Source organism: Sciurus vulgaris (assembly GCF_902686455.1).
Source record: "Sciurus vulgaris genome assembly, chromosome: 8".
Taxonomy (NCBI): Eukaryota; Metazoa; Chordata; class Mammalia; order Rodentia; family Sciuridae; genus Sciurus; species Sciurus vulgaris.
In genome coordinates, this window is record NC_136468.1 from 143,526,686 (window position 1) to 143,545,933 (window position 19,248).

Consider the following 19,248-nt stretch of genomic DNA (forward strand, 5'->3'; position numbering starts at 1 on the left):
CTGCACGGTGCCCCATGAGAAAAGTCACCGCAGCCCTGAGCCAGATCTGGACTCGGAAGCCCTGGCAGAGAAGACCGCGATGAAAACAAAAAGAGAAGGAGAGAAGAGGGGGGAAGGGAGGGAGAAACCGCAAAAGCGGGACAGAGAGCACAGGCGCTGGGCACGGAGAGGTGAGAGAGCTCGGAGGAGGAGAGGCCCCCGAGACAAAGACTGAGGAGGCAGCGGCGCACTTCGCCTCTGCCAGGAGCGGGGCCTCTCCCGCGCTCGGGTGTTTTTGTTGTTTTCTTCCTCCTCTCTGCCCTGCCAGAGCTCAAGGACCATTCATGCCCCAGGCAGGCAGAGCCAGGTGCTACCAGAAACTGCAGTTTCCTTTGAGGCTCTCAGAGCCTCTCTCGGCAGGGCCGAGGAGGCCAAGTGAGAGCCACTCTTCCTGAGCCTGGCAGAGCCTGGCTCTCAGCGCCTCACTGCTCTGCCGGGTAGCACCTGTCCCGGGCAAGGCCGAGGATCAGGATCAGGTAACAGCCCGACACACAGAAGCGGCCCATCTGGACTCCTCTTCCAGAGGCCCGGCTGGTGGGTCAATGACTCACCAGGGACCAGTTCCCATGGATTCCCTGTCCACCTTCTCCTCTAGAGACTCTGGGGGACAGCGCTTGATCTGAAGAGGAACTGGGGAGCGAGTGAGCATCTTTGTACCCCAACAGAGGCACCCCAGATCCTGCTCCTAACAAGCCCTGAAGGTAGACACTGCTAGGAGCACACAAATGCAAACACACACCCCCAAACCCTAGAGGGGTCACAAAAACACAAATTTACTGTCTGAACACACAGGCAGGTACTCAGAGTGCCCGGCACACAGATCTACACAATTCTGCACTCACAGACACCCAAGCCAGAGCTCGGTCACACACAGGGTCTCACGCCTGCACTGTCTCATCTCCACACACACACACACACACACACACACACTCAGATTTTTTAGAGTACACCTTCACATCAACGTTAGCAAGCACATACAGAAATAATCTTCCACAAGCACACTCACACACACAAATATCCTCTCGGTCATTCTGTCTCAAGCAAGCACGCACACACACACTAAAAGGCACACAGTAACACACAACTATGAAGAGGACCATATGCAGTTATCAACATGCAATTTTGCACACACAAAAACACATACCAAAAATAAACTCACAAAATTAACACACTATAAACAGATGAAAATAATGCGCTCTTCAAACAGCAAATATACACTAACAAGCTCAGTAAATACACACAAACGAACATTTGGTGCCAAATCCTGGCACAACAGTCTTCCAACTCCAACCCTTGGGCCCAAGCCCTACCCTCTTTCCAGGAGCGGAACAAATATCTGAGCCACACCTTCCCAGCCCCCAGCTTGGAGGTCACGGTGGTGACCAGGCTGGCCCTCAAGGGGATAAAAAAGGCCTGGACCCTTCCGCTCCCTTCCAAGTCACACACTCGTGCCACGCACACACATGCTGACCCCCTCACACACACACACACACACTCCCCACAAACTCAGAGCCCCATGGAGCTGGGAAAGCCAGGGTGCTGCTCCCCGGGCCTTGTGAGGAGCCGAACTTCACACACAGCTGCCCAGCTGGCAGGACGGGTGAGAACAGCGCCCAGGCAGCCTCTCTGCTTGGAGGGCGGGGAGGGAGGACCCACTCACCTCGGCGCCTGGACCTGCTGACCTGGAATCTGGAAGGTGTGGCCAGGAAAGGAGAGAAGTGATGAGGGTCACCTCCGCGCTGCCTGCCATGAAGACCGGGTGGACCTCACCCCTCTCTACAACTCCCAGAACTGAGTGAGCGCTGTGCTCAGGCCTGAAACTCCGGAGTAGGGGATCAGGCCAGATCTCACGCACAGGCGCGTGTGTGCGCGCGCGCGCGCGCGCGCACACACACACACACACACACACACACACACACACACACACACACAAAACCAGTGCCTGGGTAGAGGCCCCGGGCCCTGTGACCAGGCCGCGAAAGCTACCCAAACCGCATGGCCTCCACTCTCTCCATGAGAAAGGCCCGGCTGGGCCCCAGCTCGGTGTATGACAAAAGAATCCAGGGTCCGGAGGAGAACCGCGGACCAGAGCTCCGACCCGGGCACCCAAGTACAGAAGTCCAGTGGGGGTGGGGCTGGGCAGGGGAAGGGGAGGCGGACTGGAGTGCGCTCCTGGCCTCAGGCAACTTCTGCAAGTTCCAGGGATGGCAAAACGGGTGAGGAGACCCCTCCCTGACTAGGCCTTGGAACCCTGGCCCCAAATATTTGCGGAGAGAGAGGAAGAGAAACTCGGTTTTCGTGTCGCGCGCCCCCGCCCCCCAGCCCCAGACTGGAAGGTAAATACTTACGCAGCCTCCGAACCAGGTAGAAGCTAATACTCAACAATACGGGTGCCTTGTTTTTTTTGCTCTGTCCGGACCGCAACGCTGTAGCCAATTTAGATATGCTATAAATTTAAGAGGTTGCCATGGCCACGGCGCGCCCATTGGCCGCTGGGCCCCCTACGTGCCGCGCCACGTCACCAAATCTGAATAAGGATGCGCGAATTAGGCGGCGGCCAGACAAAGATGAGGATCGGGACCGCTTGAAAGTGGGGGAAAGTGCCGGCGCCTTCGCCACCGGGGAAAGCCGCCCGGCAGTGCCGAGGCCAGCAGCCACCGGAGACACCTGGAGGAGCCCGGAGCAGGCGCCGGGGCGCGCGCTACTCGTGGCATGAGGTTGTGACCGCCACCCCCGCCCCCACCGACCCACTCTGGGCAGCCCAGCGCCAGGCCAGAGATCGTCCAAGGACTTGACTCGCCGAGTCTTGGTCCGGACCGGACTCGCCCGGCGGCGGCCGCGACAAGAGGGGGAGAACAGCCGCGGGGCCAGGAGGCCCAAGGGCCAGCGGCCCAAAGGGACGGCGAGGCGGCCTGAGCCGCCAGGGTGCGGGGCTATGATGGTGCACTGTGCCGGGTGCGAGCGGCCCATCCTCGACCGCTTTCTGCTGAACGTGCTGGACCGCGCGTGGCACATCAAATGCGTTCAGTGCTGTGAGTGCAAAACCAACCTCTCCGAGAAGTGCTTCTCGCGCGAGGGCAAGCTCTACTGCAAGAATGACTTCTTCAGGTAAGAGCGCGCCCTGCCCGCGCTTCTCCAGGGTGCGGGGGCAGGGGGACCAGGTTACCCATCCCAGCCTCCAGGGCTCAAGAGCTTAGGTAGGAGCAGGAGGTATTCTGCTCACTGGCCTCTGTCCTGGAAAGGGCCAAGCCCAGGCAGAGGAGGAAGGACGCTGCCTTGCTGCCCGGCCTGCCTTGCCCTCCAGGAGGCTCCGTGGAGAGGGGCAGGGGAAGAAGCCTGCCAAACTTGCTGGCCATCCATCTCTGCCCCCACCCAATGCTGCAAGCCCAGGACAGACCGCCAAGCCCGGGTCGAGGGAGAACAATTTTCCCTAGAGTTAGGGGTCACTGGAGGCTTCTCCTTTCCAGCAGGACGCATGAGCCCAAAGGTTGCCCTCCTGGACAAATAGAAACTTCCCGGCTCCACAGGAAGGTCTCCCCTGGCTACAGTGAGAAGGAATCTTGCCCTTCGGCTCCCCCGACCCCTTAAACACAGCCTCCCGTGTTGAAAAGCACAAACAAATGGAGGTTGAGAACCAGGATCTTTGAGGTCTAGCCTGGGCTGTGTCACGTACCTCCCGGTGTGTTGGGGTCCCCGCAGGCCAGGCCAGCTCACTTCTCTGGGCCTCAGTTTCCCCAGCTGGGAAAGGCTGAGGGGCAGCCTAGAAGCCTGCGGGGGGGGGTTTCGGCAGCTGAGCCTGCTGGCTTCCACTGGGCACCCAGAGCCAGCTTTGTGAGTGCAAATTCCAGGCGCTGAGGGAAGCGGGGTGTGATTAGCACCACAGAGAAAGGCAGCCCGCCGGCCCCAGCCGCCCGGCACCAGGGAATTTGAATAGGAGAAAATGTCAGCCTTGCCTTTACACGTGTAAACTCCCCGGCCCCGAGGCCCGGCGCTGCTAATGTGGCGGTGCTTGCAAAGCGCCTAATGATTTTTGATAAGGTGCATATGGCCAATTACACTGCCGGATAAGGCCAAAAGTGACTTATGGCTTCTAATGCCCTCACTACATCAATGTCACCCAAATTCACCCTGTTTAGAGACATGGGTGTGAGTGGATGTGGGGTCCCCAGAGTCCTGAGCCCTCTCCCCCGCACACCCTGCATCTCACCTCTCCCCCTGGGAGTCTACACCACCCATTCTGGGGGAGGCCTCTTTCTCCCCGAGTGCAAAGCAAGGAAGAAAAGGAATCAGCTCTGGAAGTAGGGAAAGGGAATCTGAGATTTCCCATGTCCTGGCCTGCAGCCCTCAGGATGGCCTTTGGTCACATTCTCCTGCTCCCCGCCAGGGCCAGAGCTGGGGGTGGGGACTGAAACTCAGTCCCTGCTTTCCAGAGACACTCCTCTTAGGCCCTCCTGTCCACAGCTCCTGGCTAGATCCAGCTGATCCCATGGTGGGGACTGGAAAGGCTCCCAATTTGTGCTGGGAATTAGCAGAAGGTTCCCTCCTTCTTGCTCAAGACCAGCCCCTGGAAAGGGGCTCCCCACCCCCGCTGCTAGGGCCAGCTGGCCAGGCAGATTGGCCCTACCTGGGCCTCAGAAGACTAGAAAGGATCCAGGAGGCAAAGCAAAGAAGGATCCAAACCCAGCCTGCCGGGCCTTAAACTCTGCCTGGCCTCCAGAGCATGGACTCCGGGGCAACCCAAGCAGATCTAGCGGGGATGTGGGTGACAATAAGGCACCTCGGGATGCTTTGAGCCTCGAATTGGTTGTAGGCTGCACCCACTGCTCCCTCCTTCGCAGCCCGGGAGAGTCTGAATCAACCCACTACAGGCAGGAGAGTTTCCATCCCAAGAACAGTCCAGGCCGTTTGTCCCACTTCCCCTGGTCTGGCCAGGGAGGGCAGAATCACGATTCTGTTGGACAGATATAGAAAGAGAGGCTTTTGGAAAGCCGTGGCAATGGGAAGAGGTCAGGGGGCTGGAGGAGACTGGACCCGGACCACCTCAAAGTGACTGGCACCTTGCGTCCCACAGGCGCTTCGGCACAAAGTGCGCCGGGTGCGCACAGGGTATCTCGCCCAGCGACCTGGTGCGCAAAGCCCGAAGCAAAGTCTTCCATCTCAACTGCTTCACCTGCATGGTGTGTAACAAGCAGCTGTCCACGGGAGAAGAGCTCTACGTCATCGACGAGAACAAGTTTGTGTGCAAGGATGACTACCTGAGCTCCTCCAGCCTCAAGGAGGGCAGCCTCAACTCAGGTATGGAGGCCCCGGCCCCAGCACCCTCCCGGGGCTGGCGCTCTTCACCTCCGTGTGCCGGCTGTGCGCTCGGCTCCCAGCTCACCACCCAGACTCTCACGCTGGGCAGTTCCAGGGCCCGAGAGCGCAGGGGAGACCCGGCATTTGGATCCTGTCCTGCAGGGGAGCTGGGAGCGGCCTCCTCCAGTTCCGGAGCCTGTTCAAGGTCCCCTCCCTCGAATTTGAAAGGGCACAATTCACTCTGTCATTGGGGATCCTGGCAATTTCTAGATGCACTGGGAGAACAGTCTCTGGGAACTGGAGGCAAGAAGGAAGGGAAAGGAGGTGGAAGCGGGGGAAGGGGGTCCCCTCCTGCGTCCAAGAAGGTGGGCTCTCCAGAGAGCGTGCCCTCCTTACCCGGACACTAGCTGAGATGTGCTTAGAGAGATTGAGCAGGGCGGTTTCAAAGACCCAGCCCCGCCTGGAGAGAGTGGGCGGGCGCCGGGTCCCGGGGGGAGGGGCTGTCGCAGGTTTGGGAGGGAACCCCGCGCCGGCAGGCGGTAGCCTGGTCCGGATGGAACCGGCCACGGAATTCGAGAGGCGTCCGGCCGCCGCTGACGTCCCCTTCCCAATTCGTCCGCCCGCAGTGTCATCCTGTACGGACCGCAGTTTGTCCCCAGACCTTCAGGACCCACTGCAGGACGACCCCAAGGAGACGGACAACTCGACCTCGTCGGACAAAGAGACGGCCAACAACGAGAACGAGGAGCAGAACTCGGGCACCAAGCGGCGCGGCCCGCGCACCACCATCAAAGCCAAGCAGCTGGAGACGCTCAAGGCCGCCTTCGCCGCCACGCCCAAGCCCACACGCCACATCCGCGAGCAGCTGGCTCAGGAGACGGGCCTCAACATGCGGGTCATCCAGGTGCGGCCGGGGTCGGGTCACTCCTCCCCACCCGGACCGGGGTGGGGGGCCGGGAGTCTCTTGGAAAGGAGCCTCCGCCCAGCCTCCCTGTCAGCAACGCGCAGGGTTCTGATCTAGGGACACACGGTGCACCCGAGGCCGGGGACAGCTGGGCACCGCCTGAGGTGGGGAACTTGGAGCCAAAAGATTCAGTCCCGCCCAGCTGCCCTCCTGAAGATGCCATTGTGGACCTGGCCACTTGGCCTCTCTGAGTTCCGCTCCCCGCCCTGTTCAGCGAAGGTTTTAAGCCTCCCTGGGGTCCAGGACCCCTCCCTCCCCCCTCCCTCACATCTTCCCAGCGGAGAAAAGCTGTGTCCCGGCCCCGACCGATGCGCTGGCAGACAGACAAACGGCCAGAGCCCCGCTCCGGAGCGGAGGCGAGAGTCTTGCCGGGCGGGAGGCCTTTATAAAGCCGTCAGGCCGCGGGCAAGCGGAGGACCGGGAAGCCCAAGTCTTTATGAGTCGCCCCACGGGTCCGCGAAATCCTTCACCCTTGGCTGGTTCGCCGAGGCCCTTTTCCACCCCTACCGGCCTAATCCGGCCGGGCCCCCGCCTCAAGGGAGTCCAGGCGCGCAAAAGGCGCTAGGCTCCAGCAGGGCAGCCCGAGCGGGAGGAGGAGCGAGGGAGCCCCTGACCCCGAGCTCACTGCCCCCAATGCTGTCCTTAGGTGTGGTTTCAGAACCGACGGTCCAAAGAACGCAGGATGAAACAGCTGAGCGCGCTGGGCGCCCGGAGACACGCCTTCTTCCGGAGTCCGCGGCGCATGCGTCCGCTGGGCGGCCGCTTGGATGAGTCGGAGATGTTGGGGTCCACCCCATACACCTACTACGGAGGTAAGGGGCTCCGGGGAAGTAGTGCTCCGCCGTCTGACCGCACTGTGCGGGAGGATGAGGGCGCAGGGGCCCTAGCCTGTGCGCGCCTTGGACATCTGGGTACACCCCTCGCTCCCTCCCTCTGACGCAAGGCGATCAAGGACGCCCCTGGACGGATACGCATGAACAAGAGCACATTAACCCACAGATACCTCCTGGACACAAAGCAGGCACAGTGACACACAAACACACACACCAGAAGAAACCACACTCGCGGCCTCACCCACCACCCCAGGACACACGGGCACGCGCACACCCGCTTTCATTCAGAGATTTCAGGGATACATTTCAAGACGCAGGACTGCATACAGCCCCACACCACAGGTCCATTCCACCCCACGCACACCGTCACTGAGACCCACCCAGAAAGAGACCCAGAGACTCACACTCCCCGGCCTCAGGGCAGTGCTGGCACTGAAAAATCCACAAGACCACCGGCCCATGGGAACACGCAGCCCTCCTGCTGCCCCTGCCCCTGCGCCGGGTGTACTTGGCAATGGCTGGAACCCTGCTTGAGATTCTGCTGTGGGTCCACTGCTGGCCACCTCCTCCCTGGCTTGCAAGGCAGTGGTTCCTGTCTTGCTGGGGGATGGGGGACCACGGACTGTGAGTCTGGCACTGGTAACCCGCACGCCAGTGATTGCTCTGCTGGGCCTGCCCCCTATCCCGGGCAGGCAGAGGTTCATCTGGACTGGGGGTGTCTTGATGTCCACTTTTCATATTTGGGTCTGGATGGTTTGAGACCCCAATTGCAAAAGGAGAATTCCAAAGTTAGCATTAGGGGTCTCAGCCTGGGGTGCGCATCCCACTTGGTCTCTCCTCTTCTCCTCCCCTCCTCTCTCCCCATGCTCCTCCTCCTCAGGGGCTCGAGTGACCCATCCCAACTCCCCACTCCTGTCTCATCTCATCTGCACACTGAGTCTGGGCCTCCCAGCACCATTGGGGTGGGGATGGAGAGGACAACTTCTCCCGCTTATCAGTGAGCCTCTGAACTTGGGGAGCAACCAGGAGTGCCTAGCCCGAGAGTGCCACAGGCTTGCTCTGGGATAGAAACCCGGTTTGATAACGGCACCCTCCCTTTAAAAAGTAGATCCAGGGACAAAGCGGGAGAAAGAAGGAGGGCGGCAGGACTCGGGCCTCCTGGAGGGAGGTAAGAGAACCTGGGACCGGCATCCAGAGGTTGCTGGAAGGTTAGATCCTGAGAAGAGATCGAGGTCCCTAGAAATCGTGAGCAAAATTCGAAACTATGTCCTTTTCTGAGGTCGTGGGCACACATGGGGTAGCGTCCACTGCCCAGCCCTGGACAGTCGGGATTGTGGGTGTGCCCTCCGGGGGTCTCCGCTCACGCACTCCTTGCATCCAGCTTTGCCTCCTTCTGCACAAAACCTCGGGCTGGAGCGGGGAGGTGCTGGGGGCGGTACTGACCCGGAATTTCTCCCCGCCTGAGTAATTAACCAAAGTTTTCCGGAGGACCGGTGCGCCCCGCACCGATCCCGCCGCCTCCTCTCCCTGCGCGCCTGCCGGGGGTGGGGGACAGGACACCGGGGCCCCCCTTATCCCGGAATGAGGCGGGGAACAGGACTCCCCAGCCCCCAGCGAGGCAGCCCCGCCTAATCCGCGCTGGGAGATCCCGGCGGTGGCGGCCGGCAGCGAGCGAGAAAGGGGCCGGGCGGCGGGGCCGGCGGCTCCCCGTGGGAGCGCGGACAAAGCCCCAGCTGCGGCTTTTGTGCCCTTTTCAGACGGCGTTCGTTCCAATTACCTCCGGCCCGGCCGCCATATGGGCGGAGGCGGCGCGCACCGCGCGGGGGCCGCGGCCTTCTCTGGTTTGCCGGCTCGCTGCGAGCCGCGGTCGGCCCCATCCCTGTCCGTTTGGGGCCCCCAAATCGCCTTTCTGAACCTTTTCCTTCACTTTCCGGGAGAATGGAATTCGTGGTTTCAAAAAAGTAACCAGCGTCGGTTTGAGCCATAGCCTAACCTAAGCTGTCTCCAAGGCGCGCTTCCAGACGCCACCCCCCATTTTGGACAGATTTCAGGGTTTAGAGAAGAAAGGGGGCGGAGGGCGGTGGTGAGGGGAGGCGTCGGAAACTTGGCCTGTGACCGAGACTCCAGGACTGAGTAGGAGGAGTGGGTGTGCAGAAGAGACGCTGGCTCGGGGACTGGCTGGTTTTCCCGCCGTACAAAGCGGGTTGTTGCCACCAGTACAGGCTGCAAGGTGCTCCTTTCAGTAGGGTCCCCTACCCTAATTCTTGAGGGGCCGACCTTTGTGGGGAGGGAAACAGGCTGTCCCCAAGGACCTGGAGGAGAAGCCATGGAAGGAGGCCCCAGGGTTGATGCAGAAGCAATTTGTTGAGGGAGGGTGGCCTGTGGCATGGATTCCCTGCACCCCTGAAGTTGGGGGGGAAATACACATCTGTCCGTTTGCGAGAGTAGATAAATATCATTAGCTTCTCAAAAGGATTAAACGTCCACAGTTGGTCGGAACCTGGTGTCCTGGCGGACTGGAGAACCAAGCCCCAGCCCGGAGGTGCCTGCGAATGTTCTCCCTTTCCCAAGTGACCGGGGTCGGCTTTCTCTATTCCAGGCTAGCACGGAGGTTCAAACAGAGCCCGCATTCTCTGGGACCCCTCTGCCTGCATCAGGAGGGTCGCAGGAGCTGTGGTTGGAGGGGCAAAGGACCAGACCAGGTCGGTGGGGCTCAGGGACGGCAGAGAAGGGACTAGGGTGGCCCCGCGTGCTCTGCGTCCAGGTTACGGTTTCAGAACTCAGCCCCACAGCCCTCCTGCGCTGCCACCGCTGGCCTGGTCCTGCCGCCGGACTTTCCTCACTGCTCTGCGCTGCCAGTTCATTGCCGCCCGGCTCCTTCCCCTGCTTATCAGCCTCAGCGTTCCAGCGGTTTCTTGGACTCTGTCCTTTCGGTCTTCGTTTTCGGTCTTGCTCCGTCCACCCCCAAGGTTTCCTCGCGTATCTGTAACCGCGCTGCCTCGTCTCTTTTTGCATTTCCTGGACTTTACCCGACCTCCGATCTCTTGGCCCTTGGTCTCTGTGCTGATCCTCGGCGTCTCCGGGTCTCCTTTGCCATCTCCAAGTCTGGTGACTCCCCGCTGCTGCGCCTCTTCGCCGCTGCTTTTCACTCCGCGTCCGTGGTCTCTCACTGTCGCTGTCTGGCCCCTACCCCCCAACTCGAAGACCCCGGAATCGTTCGCTGTCTCTGCGTCTCTGACCACTGCTGTCTCCCTCCATCTCTGAGACTTGATGTGCGTCTTTCGGGACTGTCTCCCTCGTTGTCTCTGAGCCTCTCTTGCCTCTGTCTCTGGCAGTCGGAGGCCCTGGCCTTTCGGGATTTCGCATTATCTTTCTCCACAGCCTTACCCGAGGGTCTGCTGCGTCCTCCCCCATCACCAGGTGCCCGGGCCTCATTCTCCCTTGGTCTCTGCAGGCCGCCTCGGGTCTCTGAGTCATGGTCGCGCTGTCCCGCACTAACGCCCTATCTCGCATCTGCGAGGTCCTTGCGCCGGTGACCTCGTGGACGTGTCCCAGGCCTCCTTCCCATCGGTCTCCTCCCCGGATCCCGCGGCTCCTCCGGGACGTGGCGGGCCCTCACTGCTGCCTCTCCCCTCCCGCTTGCCTCCCGCAGACTACCAAGGCGACTACTACGCGCCGGGAAGCAACTACGACTTCTTCGCGCACGGCCCGCCGTCGCAGGCGCAGTCCCCGGCCGACTCGAGCTTCCTGGCTGCCTCGGGGCCCGGCTCGACGCCGCTGGGCGCGCTGGAGCCGCCGCTCGCCGGGCCGCACGCCGCCGACAACCCCCGGTTCACCGACATGATCTCGCACCCGGACACGCCGAGCCCCGAGCCGGGCCTGCCCGGCGCGCTGCACCCGATGCCCGGCGAGGTGTTCAGCGGCGGGCCCAGCCCGCCCTTCCCCATGAGCGGCACCAGCGGCTACAGCGGACCCCTGTCGCACCCCAACCCCGAGCTCAACGAGGCCGCCGTGTGGTAAGGCCGCGGCCGGGCCGCCCCTGCGCACGGCCCCCGGGGCGCAGCCCGGACGCAGCCTCCCGAAACCAAAACGCCCGACGCGGACGCGGCCCCGTCTCCCTCTGGGCTTCTCTCTCGGGTCCGCTCCCAACTGGAAGGGGATCGTCGGCTGGGCGCCGAGGGGCGCCGACCCCCCCTCCACCCCTGGGCTCTCCAGCTCCAGCCGGCCGCCGGCGCGCTCCCGGCACCCGGGAGCAATGTCTTGGGACCAAAGTCAATATTCCGGAGGGTCGGAGAGGCCAAGCACGCCCCCACTGTCCCCGGCCCCCACCGCCCGCCAGCTCTTAGGACTAAGAGAGGGTTAGGCCAGGGGACCGGGGAGACGGGGCTTTCCTCCCTCTCTGCAATCCGAGTGGCATTTTGTAATCTCATTTCTCGCTCTGCTTTCTTCATCTTTAAAATTTTTTGATAAGAAAAAGGAGAGATTGAAAGGGAGAGAGAGGGGTGAGGAAAGCGTCAGCCCCGAGAGAGAAGATGGAGAGGGAGAGGGAACGAGAGAGGAACACACTCCGATGGGGGGACACGGGAGGCCGGTCCCCCTGCAGGCTTGCGCCCCCTGGTGGCCGTCTGAAGGCTGAAGGTCAGCTCTTCCAGGAAGCGGGGCTGTCGGGATGTGGCCCGCGGGGTCAGCTCCCTGCCTGCCCTTCCTTACGCTGACATTTATTTGGGCCTCGGGGTCCAGGCTGGACTGAACACCGCCCACTTCTGCCCCTGGGCCAGCACCAAGTTGCTGGGCTCTGGCCCACAGACCACCCTCCCTGCCCCGGGGCCTGGAGGCTGGGCCGTCAGGATGTACAATATTATACTTTTTTGGAAGTCGAACGCTTCTAGTTTCCTTATTTTGTATAAAGAAGAAACAAATAAAGTATGTTTTTGTGTTTACTGTTTATTTATTGTACTCTAGTTATCTGGGGCTGGACATTTTTATATTTTTAAGAGGGAGGGTGGACAGAGTGGGGAGGGGGGGCAGAAAGAGGTTTACCTAAAAAAAAACAAAACAAAAAAACAAAAAAATCAACTTTTTTTAAGAAGAAAGATTAATAAAAAAAAATTCTTTTTTCCCTCAATGCTGTGTGGTTTTCTTTTGTCTCTGGGTTTTTTTTTTTTTTTTTCCTTCTTTTGTTATTCTTACCTTGACAGAGTGAATGAGACCATTCTTTTCTCTGGCATCCGACAGCCTCAGTGGGTACAAAGACCTCTCCTTATCAAAGGGGCAGCTGTTGGGTGCCCGCCAGGTTGGGAAAATCGGTGGCCAGTTTTTGATGGCCCTGTGTCCTCGGTTTTAGGTCATACCCTGCCTGACCTCAAGCCTGCCCAAGCACAGAGTAGGCCTTCAGAATATTTGATGAGTGAATGCATGTGTGATTTGTTGGTGTCTAGTAGGTGAAAAGGATTCCGTTTACTTGCAGGTGGCTAAAAAAATTTTTAAAAAAAGAAGGAAGGAAGGAGGGAAGGAAAAGGATCAGGCCCGGATGCGGGCGAGCGTTATCTGCAAGGCTGCATTAGGCCAGAGTCCCGCAGGGGGACATCTGGCTGCAGGGCTCCCTAGTTCCACAGTACTCTTATGTCCTTGGGGGGAAAGCAGGACAGGAGGGTGGGGTGAGATTTAGGGGCCCCGAGGCCACTACCCCAACACAATCCCCTCTACCATCTTCGCACGTTCCCTTACCTGCAGAAGTGGGGCTGGGTGGGGCCGAGGAGAGCCGCTCACTCCCCTGGCCACTCAGGAACGTCAGGTGAAGTGGGTAGAGGGAGCAGAAGAGTCCCTGCCTCAGGTCCCTTGTCACCCAAACTTGGGGTGCTGGGAGCTGGCCCCGGTTAGCAGCACCAAGACCAGGCCCAGCAGTGGCCCAGGGTGGGACAGGCCACCTGAACAGGCCCCCGCCAGGAGCCCCCTCACCTGTCCCTCAGGGGCCCCCGCAAGGGTAAGGCCAGCTGGCTCGGGTTTGTCTTTCTTCTTTCCCCCCTTTTGGCACATCTGTCTTTATCAGACACCTGCTACTTGCTCATCATGGAAATTTTAGGAATTTCAGACACAAAAGGAAGAAAATGTTGTCATCCGGCACGTCAAGCCCGTGGTCACGCGGGGGCATTTCCTCCCTGGATTTTTCTTTTTTTTCCCCTCGTTTTGAAACTAGAGACTGTGCCCTGTGCGTGCCAGGTGGTCGCTTGCTCTGGCTCCTACGGAAACGTCCAGATTCCTGAACTGATCACAGTCGGAGCTACGTCACTCTTTGTCACCATTGCCTCAAGTTCGCTGAATGGCTGAGCCGCGCGTGTGTGTGTGTGTGTGTGTGTGTGTGTGTGTGTGTGTGTTGTTTTTAATTCTATTGTTGAAACACTCAGGTGTGTTTCTGCTTTTCGCCACTTTCAACCCTACCAGAATAAGCGTGCTGGCAGCCGGCTATTTGGACTTGCATTAGGGAAGGTATTATTTGTCCCATCAGGATGCTCGCAGAGGTCAAGGGACTTGCCCAAGGTCACACAGCTGGGGAGTGACAGAGCAGAGATTCATGTCCAAGCGCCAGAGTCTGTCTCTCTTCCTCTGCGGCGCCCCGGGTCTGAGGGATTCTAAAGGCCAAAGGAAAATTTGTGAGGTGGACCCCGTCTCTGCTGGGCTCCTGTCTGCTTCCCGGGCACGTGCGGATTTTGTAGACCGGCCGTCGCACCAGAGACGGACACGGCGAGTGAGGCTGGGGATACAGAGGACTGCCCCCTGCCCCTCTCCTCCAGGAACAGGCTGTGACAGGGAGACAGAGGCAGGGGAGGCAGGGCGGGAGGAGAAGAGGGCAAAGTGCTTGCCAGCCCGCCCGAGGCCCTAGGCAGGGGGATGCCTGACCCCCCCCCCCCAAGTGCGCCACACCACCTACTGCTCGGGCCCACGGTGTCCTGGCACCCCCACCACCTGCCCAAGGGAACACTGGGCCCAGAGGTGTCCGCGAGCTCACCGTGGGCAGCAGAACAGGATGAGTCCCAGGAAGGCCACCCTCTGCCCCTCCCCCAGGTGGTGGCCCACGCACGCACACACACACCAGAGGGACGCGTATGGGCAGCGCAACCTCATTCACCCCCGAGAACGAGTGTGTGCAACAGAAACAAGAAGCACAGGGACACACACACCGGCCTCTTGCAGGTGGATAGGGACAGGTGCACATAGGCACCCAAGTGGATACCCAGGTGGACGCAGCAGCCCCCGAACACAGACACCCACACACCTGTGTGCACAAGGGCGCACCTACCCCAGAGCCCCAGGGACCCCTGCCCTTACCCTGCGCACACGCCTGCCTTTGGAACGGCCAGGACTTCCGCGTAGGAGAACAAGAGCAGAAGCCGCCTCTAAATCAGGGGATCCCTAAGTAACGGGGGTCCCCATCAAGATCTCCGAGGGCGGCTCCAGAAACCAGATTCAGCACCCACTACCGTCTTCTCGGTGTGATCGGAGGAGGGCGTTGGATGAAGCCTCATCTGCCCCAGGTCCCACCTGGGGGAGCCCGGGATGCTTGGTCCAGATCAAGCTCCCCCGAGACCATGTGCCTCCCAAACTAGCCCGACAGGATTCTGCCCACCTGGACCCTTTGACCAGTGTCTCCCTTAAGCTTCAAGACCCTTTTCCGGAAGAGTGCTGTACCCCCACTTCACAGAAGAGGAGCCTGAGGCCCAAGGGGTACGTGACCTGGGGAGGGCCATGCAGTTGGGGGGGGGGGGCAGGCCAGGACTTGAATCAAGGATTTCTGCTCTTAGAACCTGTGCTGCCCCCAAGCGCAGGACGGAGCCCAGCACGATGTCCAGGGAGGACACAAACCGGTGGGTGGGTGGGTGGCTGAATGAATGAGCGAGGAACGGGTGGCTGCCAGGGAGGGTCTCCGAGCAGGGACCTAAGGAATGCTCACTCTTGCTGCAAGCAGCTCCCAGCTTTGCTGGATTTTTTTAAATGCCCCCTCCACGTTTGAACTGAAGCTAGCCTGAAGGGCAAAGGGCAAAGGTCATAGGACAATGGCCAAGGTCAAAAGACAGGAGGACCTCGAGCTTCTCTGGGCTGGCCCTTGGCCTCCCCGCACCCCCGCTTCCTGATCCCCCTCCTCCATTAACGTCTCTGTTCACCTCCTTTCTCTCCATCGCAGGTGTTTATTATCATTTAAAAATAGAGGGGGGACCACTCCAAGGTGTGGGAGGGGGCCGAGCTCTGGATGCACCCCGGCTCTGGAGAAAGGGGGTGTCGCCTGTCCCCACCGCCCCAGGCTGCAATTGGGCCAACAGCAGGCACTCCCCAAGCGTCCGGACCCCCAGCCGGGTGCCCCGTGGAGGGAGCAGGCCCGACCCCGGGCCCAGGACTAATATTTAAAATGCAGAATGGCTGTGCGGGCCGGCTCCCGAGTCCTGTCGTGCAGTAAAAAGATATAAACAGAATAAATCACCTCTCCAGCTCCGATCACGAGGAGACCCATCTCCTGACTGGAATTTTAAGTCCTGCCTCCCCGGCAGCCGCTCGCGGCTGATTTATGGAAAGCCCAGCGCTGCTCTGCATATTTCTTCCGTTCAGCCAAGTGGCCAGGTTTACCCTTCCTCTGCCATTAGCGTCATTAACACCTGGGCCACCGATCATGGCCAATGGGCCATTTCTGTGATGAACAGGGACCTCTCCAGCCGCCTCTCAGGGCCACGCCGCCCTGGGCTCCTCTGGCTGAGTGTGACGCCAGGGCCCAGGCCCGTCCCCACCTGCCACAGCCCCGTCACCTGCTGATGGGCTCCTGGGGACTCTGGGAGGACACCCCTCACCCTAGCAGGTGGCGTGGCTTTCTGGCAAGCATATGCAAAGTGACAACACTGTTCCTATACATATATATATATATATTTTTTTTTTTTTTTAATTCTTCGAAGAATGTGCTAGTAGGGGACAATCAAAGCCCGCCCCACCCCTGGTCATTGACCAGAGAAAGAAGCTGAGGCTCAGAGAGGGCAGGAGAGTAGCCTAAAGTCCCACAGAGCTTACAGGACTTGGGGTCTTGGGGTCAGAATTCAAATCTGCTAGCCCTTGGAAATCAAAGTGCTGTCTCAGGACCGCAGCACCTGAAGCTGGTGTTCCCAGGCGGTGGTGGACACACTGATTTCCTGAAGCATCGGCTTAGACATCACCTCCAGACCCTCAACGGCCCCTTTTCACTGGGGGAGAATCTTAGGGTAAAAATCATCTTTGCTCAGAAAGAGCTGAGTGGGACCCTAATGCTGGTCAAATTGACCAAGTGAAGAGGAAGTAGCCAGCCCTCCCAGACACCTCTGTCCACATCTCCTCACATCAACCCACACTGTATCTGTGGCACTTTCTCAGGCTGTGAGCAACCTGAGGCCAGGGGCTGTGTGACCTGAGGTTGGTTACTCAACCTCTCTGAGCCTCAGCGTTGCTACCTATAGAAAGGACATAATGATATCTAGCTTCAAGCACCATTGTTAGGACTACATAAGGCCACATAGATCAAAATCTAAACAGTCCTTGCTATGAGGAGAGTCACTGAGTTACTAACACTAAATGGAAAAAAATAAGAGCACAGTTACAATAATTTCCACACATCGATGCTGTAGTCCTTCTTGGCAATTCTATTTTCTTCTTTGAAGACGTGCTGAGAACTTAAAAAAAAAAGGAAGAACTTCACAGGTTATGCAGAAAAAAAAATTCAGTTTTTCCGGAACATACTTCAAGAGTATCCACGCTGTCTGGTGGAACACTGAAAGACCTGTAGGGATTGGATCGGATGCAGCACCCGGCCAGAGGTCAAAGTCTAACGGGGAATGATTTGATGATCTGTTTGAAAAAGAAATGTGCCATTTTTTTTTATAGCTGCTCAATTCACAATAGCCAGATTGTGGAACCAACCTAGATGCCCTTCAATTGATGAATGGATAAAGAAACTGTGGTATATACACACAATGGAATATTACTCAGCCATAAAGAATAGAATTATGGCATTTGCAGGCAAATGGATGAAGTTGGAGAATATCATGCTAAGTGAGATGAGCCAATCCCAAAAAACCAAAGGACGAGTGATCTCGCTGATAAGTGGATGATAACACATAATGGGGGGTGGGAGGGGGGCAAGAATGGAGGAAGGAGGGACTGTATAGAGGGAAAAGAGGGGTGGGAGGGGTGGGGGGAAAGAAAAAATAACAGAGTGAGTCAAACACCATTACCCTAGGTAAATGTATGATCACACAAATGGTACGCCTCTACTTCATGTACAATCAGAGAAACAAGGTGTACCCCATTTGTTTACAATTTTAAAAAAAAGCTGAAATACAATCCTAAAAGAAAGGTAAAGTAAAAAAGAAATGCCCCATTAACCGAGGGGAAGCCGCCCCCTGGAGGTGCCGTATCCAGGAGAGTCCGGAACAGGGGCGCCTGGGGGCAGAGAGCAGGGCGGCCAGCAGGTCTGGCGGGCGGCTCTTCGCCCACGAGGGTTTCCCTGCGAAGTGCTGAGCACGTTCCAGAACTGGGCAGAAGAGGCCAGTGCTGTGCGCCCCATGGTTCGCGTCTAAACCCTCAGTCTTGGGTTCTGCCTCACCTCCTTAAAAACACGGGGTGGGATGCGTCCTGTCACCTCCGGGACCCTGAGGACAGCTGGACACTCGGAGAACTGGGTCCCCGCCACACTGTCCCGCCTTTGGGGCCGCCCGGGGGCCTGGCTTCCGCTGGCAGCTGCAGGTCCTGCGGGAGGAGGCCAAGGCCTCACAGGCAGTTTGGAGTCCTTGACATGGAAACCGGCCTCACCCGCGTGCCGGGAGGTGGCCTCCGTGCAGGCCAGGCGGGTGCACAGGCCCCGGGTGCCCTGCACCTTCTCCGCTCTGGGCCCTCCTGGGGGTGAAGCCAGTCCTGTTGGTGACTCCATGGGGCCAGCGCCTCGGCAGGAGCCGCCCCGGCAGGACCTGGCTACACTGTAGCAACATTGCTTCCTTTCTCCCTGGTTGTCCTCACCGCCACCTAATTCTGGGAAGCGACCCTGTTTCTCCATTGCCGTGGTGACAAGGTCTTCTTTTCAAACGGCGCAGAGGACATCGTGGACAAGACAATAATAGTGACGATGACCATCGATACGGACAAACCTCGGGGGCAGTATGGGTTTGGGGGATGACGTTTCAGGAACATCTACTCAGAAGAACTGGCCCCTTCCTGGCTCATTCCAGGTGACCGGAGACTCTCCATGGGAACCCCCAGGGGAATCCGGTTTGGGACTGGCTTTGCCCTGGTGTTACTGTGTGATCCTGATTGGCTCACTCACCCTCTCTGGGCCACAGACTCCTCTGGAACATGGGGGTGGTGGGTGGACTGGAAACCCTGGAGCCCTCTACCTGGCTTCCAGAACCTTCTCTTCACTCGTTTGTTCAGCCCTTCAGCAAATATTTGTGGAAGGCCGAGCATGAGCTGGAACTGGGTGCTCCTCTGGGTTCCGAGTCACAGCTGTGACCAGATCTGGTGCCAGTTCTCACGGAGCCGAAATTCTGCCGAGACAGAGCGTCACCAAGGGAGAAGATAAACAATAGCTGCCAGCAGAGGCAGGAAGCGAGGGGGCTGGGATGGAGAGTAACCGGGCGTGGGCAGGGGTGCCCGGCCCACCAGCCTAGAGGAAGGCAAGTGGGTAATGACCTTGGGCAGGATTGGACGGAGCACACCAAAAACTCAGCATTCTAAAATAATATTTCAAAACATCAAAATGCATGTAAAAATAACCCAGTGTGAACAAAAGGGCCAGCTTTTTAAATTATTTATTCTTAATTGATAATTGTATAAAGTCATGGGGTACCATGAGAGATTTCAGTCTACGTCTACATTGTATATTAGATCACATTAAGCTAATTTTGCTTGTACTGGATTGAACCCAGCAGTGCCACATACCCAGCCCTTTTTATTTTTTCATTTTGAGACAGGGTTCCTCCAAGTTGCTGAGGCTGTCCTCCAACTTGCAATCCTCCTGCCTCAGCCTCCCTAGTGACTGGGATTACAGGCATGTGCCAACGCACCCGACTCTAAGAGCCACCTTTTAGATAGACAGGCTCTGACAGGTCTGGGGTA

General features: G+C 58.7%; 1 protein-coding gene across 1 annotated transcript; it reads left to right on the forward strand.

Annotated features, from left to right (window-relative positions):
* The first annotated feature begins 2,644 nt into the window (after positions 1-2,644).
* LHX5 (LIM homeobox 5) lies at positions 2,645-12,098 on the forward strand. The gene is made up of 5 exons (XM_079150836.1): positions 2,645-3,147; positions 5,111-5,334; positions 5,961-6,238; positions 6,945-7,110; positions 10,784-12,098. Exons 1-5 carry the CDS (start codon positions 2,975-2,977, stop codon positions 11,149-11,151), a joined length of 1,209 nt encoding a protein of 402 aa, XP_079006962.1. The 5' UTR covers positions 2,645-2,974; the 3' UTR covers positions 11,152-12,098.
* The last annotated feature ends 7,150 nt before the right edge of the window (positions 12,099-19,248 follow it).

Excerpts from the sequence above, each read along its gene's own strand:
- LHX5 (XM_079150836.1), top strand. The coding sequence starts at position 2,975 with ATGATGGTGCACTGTGCCGGGTGCGAGCGGCCCATCCTCGACCGCTTT. Across the intron at positions 5,335-5,960 it reads GGAGGGCAGCCTCAACTCAG|TGTCATCCTGTACGGACCGC; the intron begins GTATGGAGGCCC and ends GTCCGCCCGCAG. Across the intron at positions 6,239-6,944 it reads TCAACATGCGGGTCATCCAG|GTGTGGTTTCAGAACCGACG; the intron begins GTGCGGCCGGGG and ends TGCTGTCCTTAG.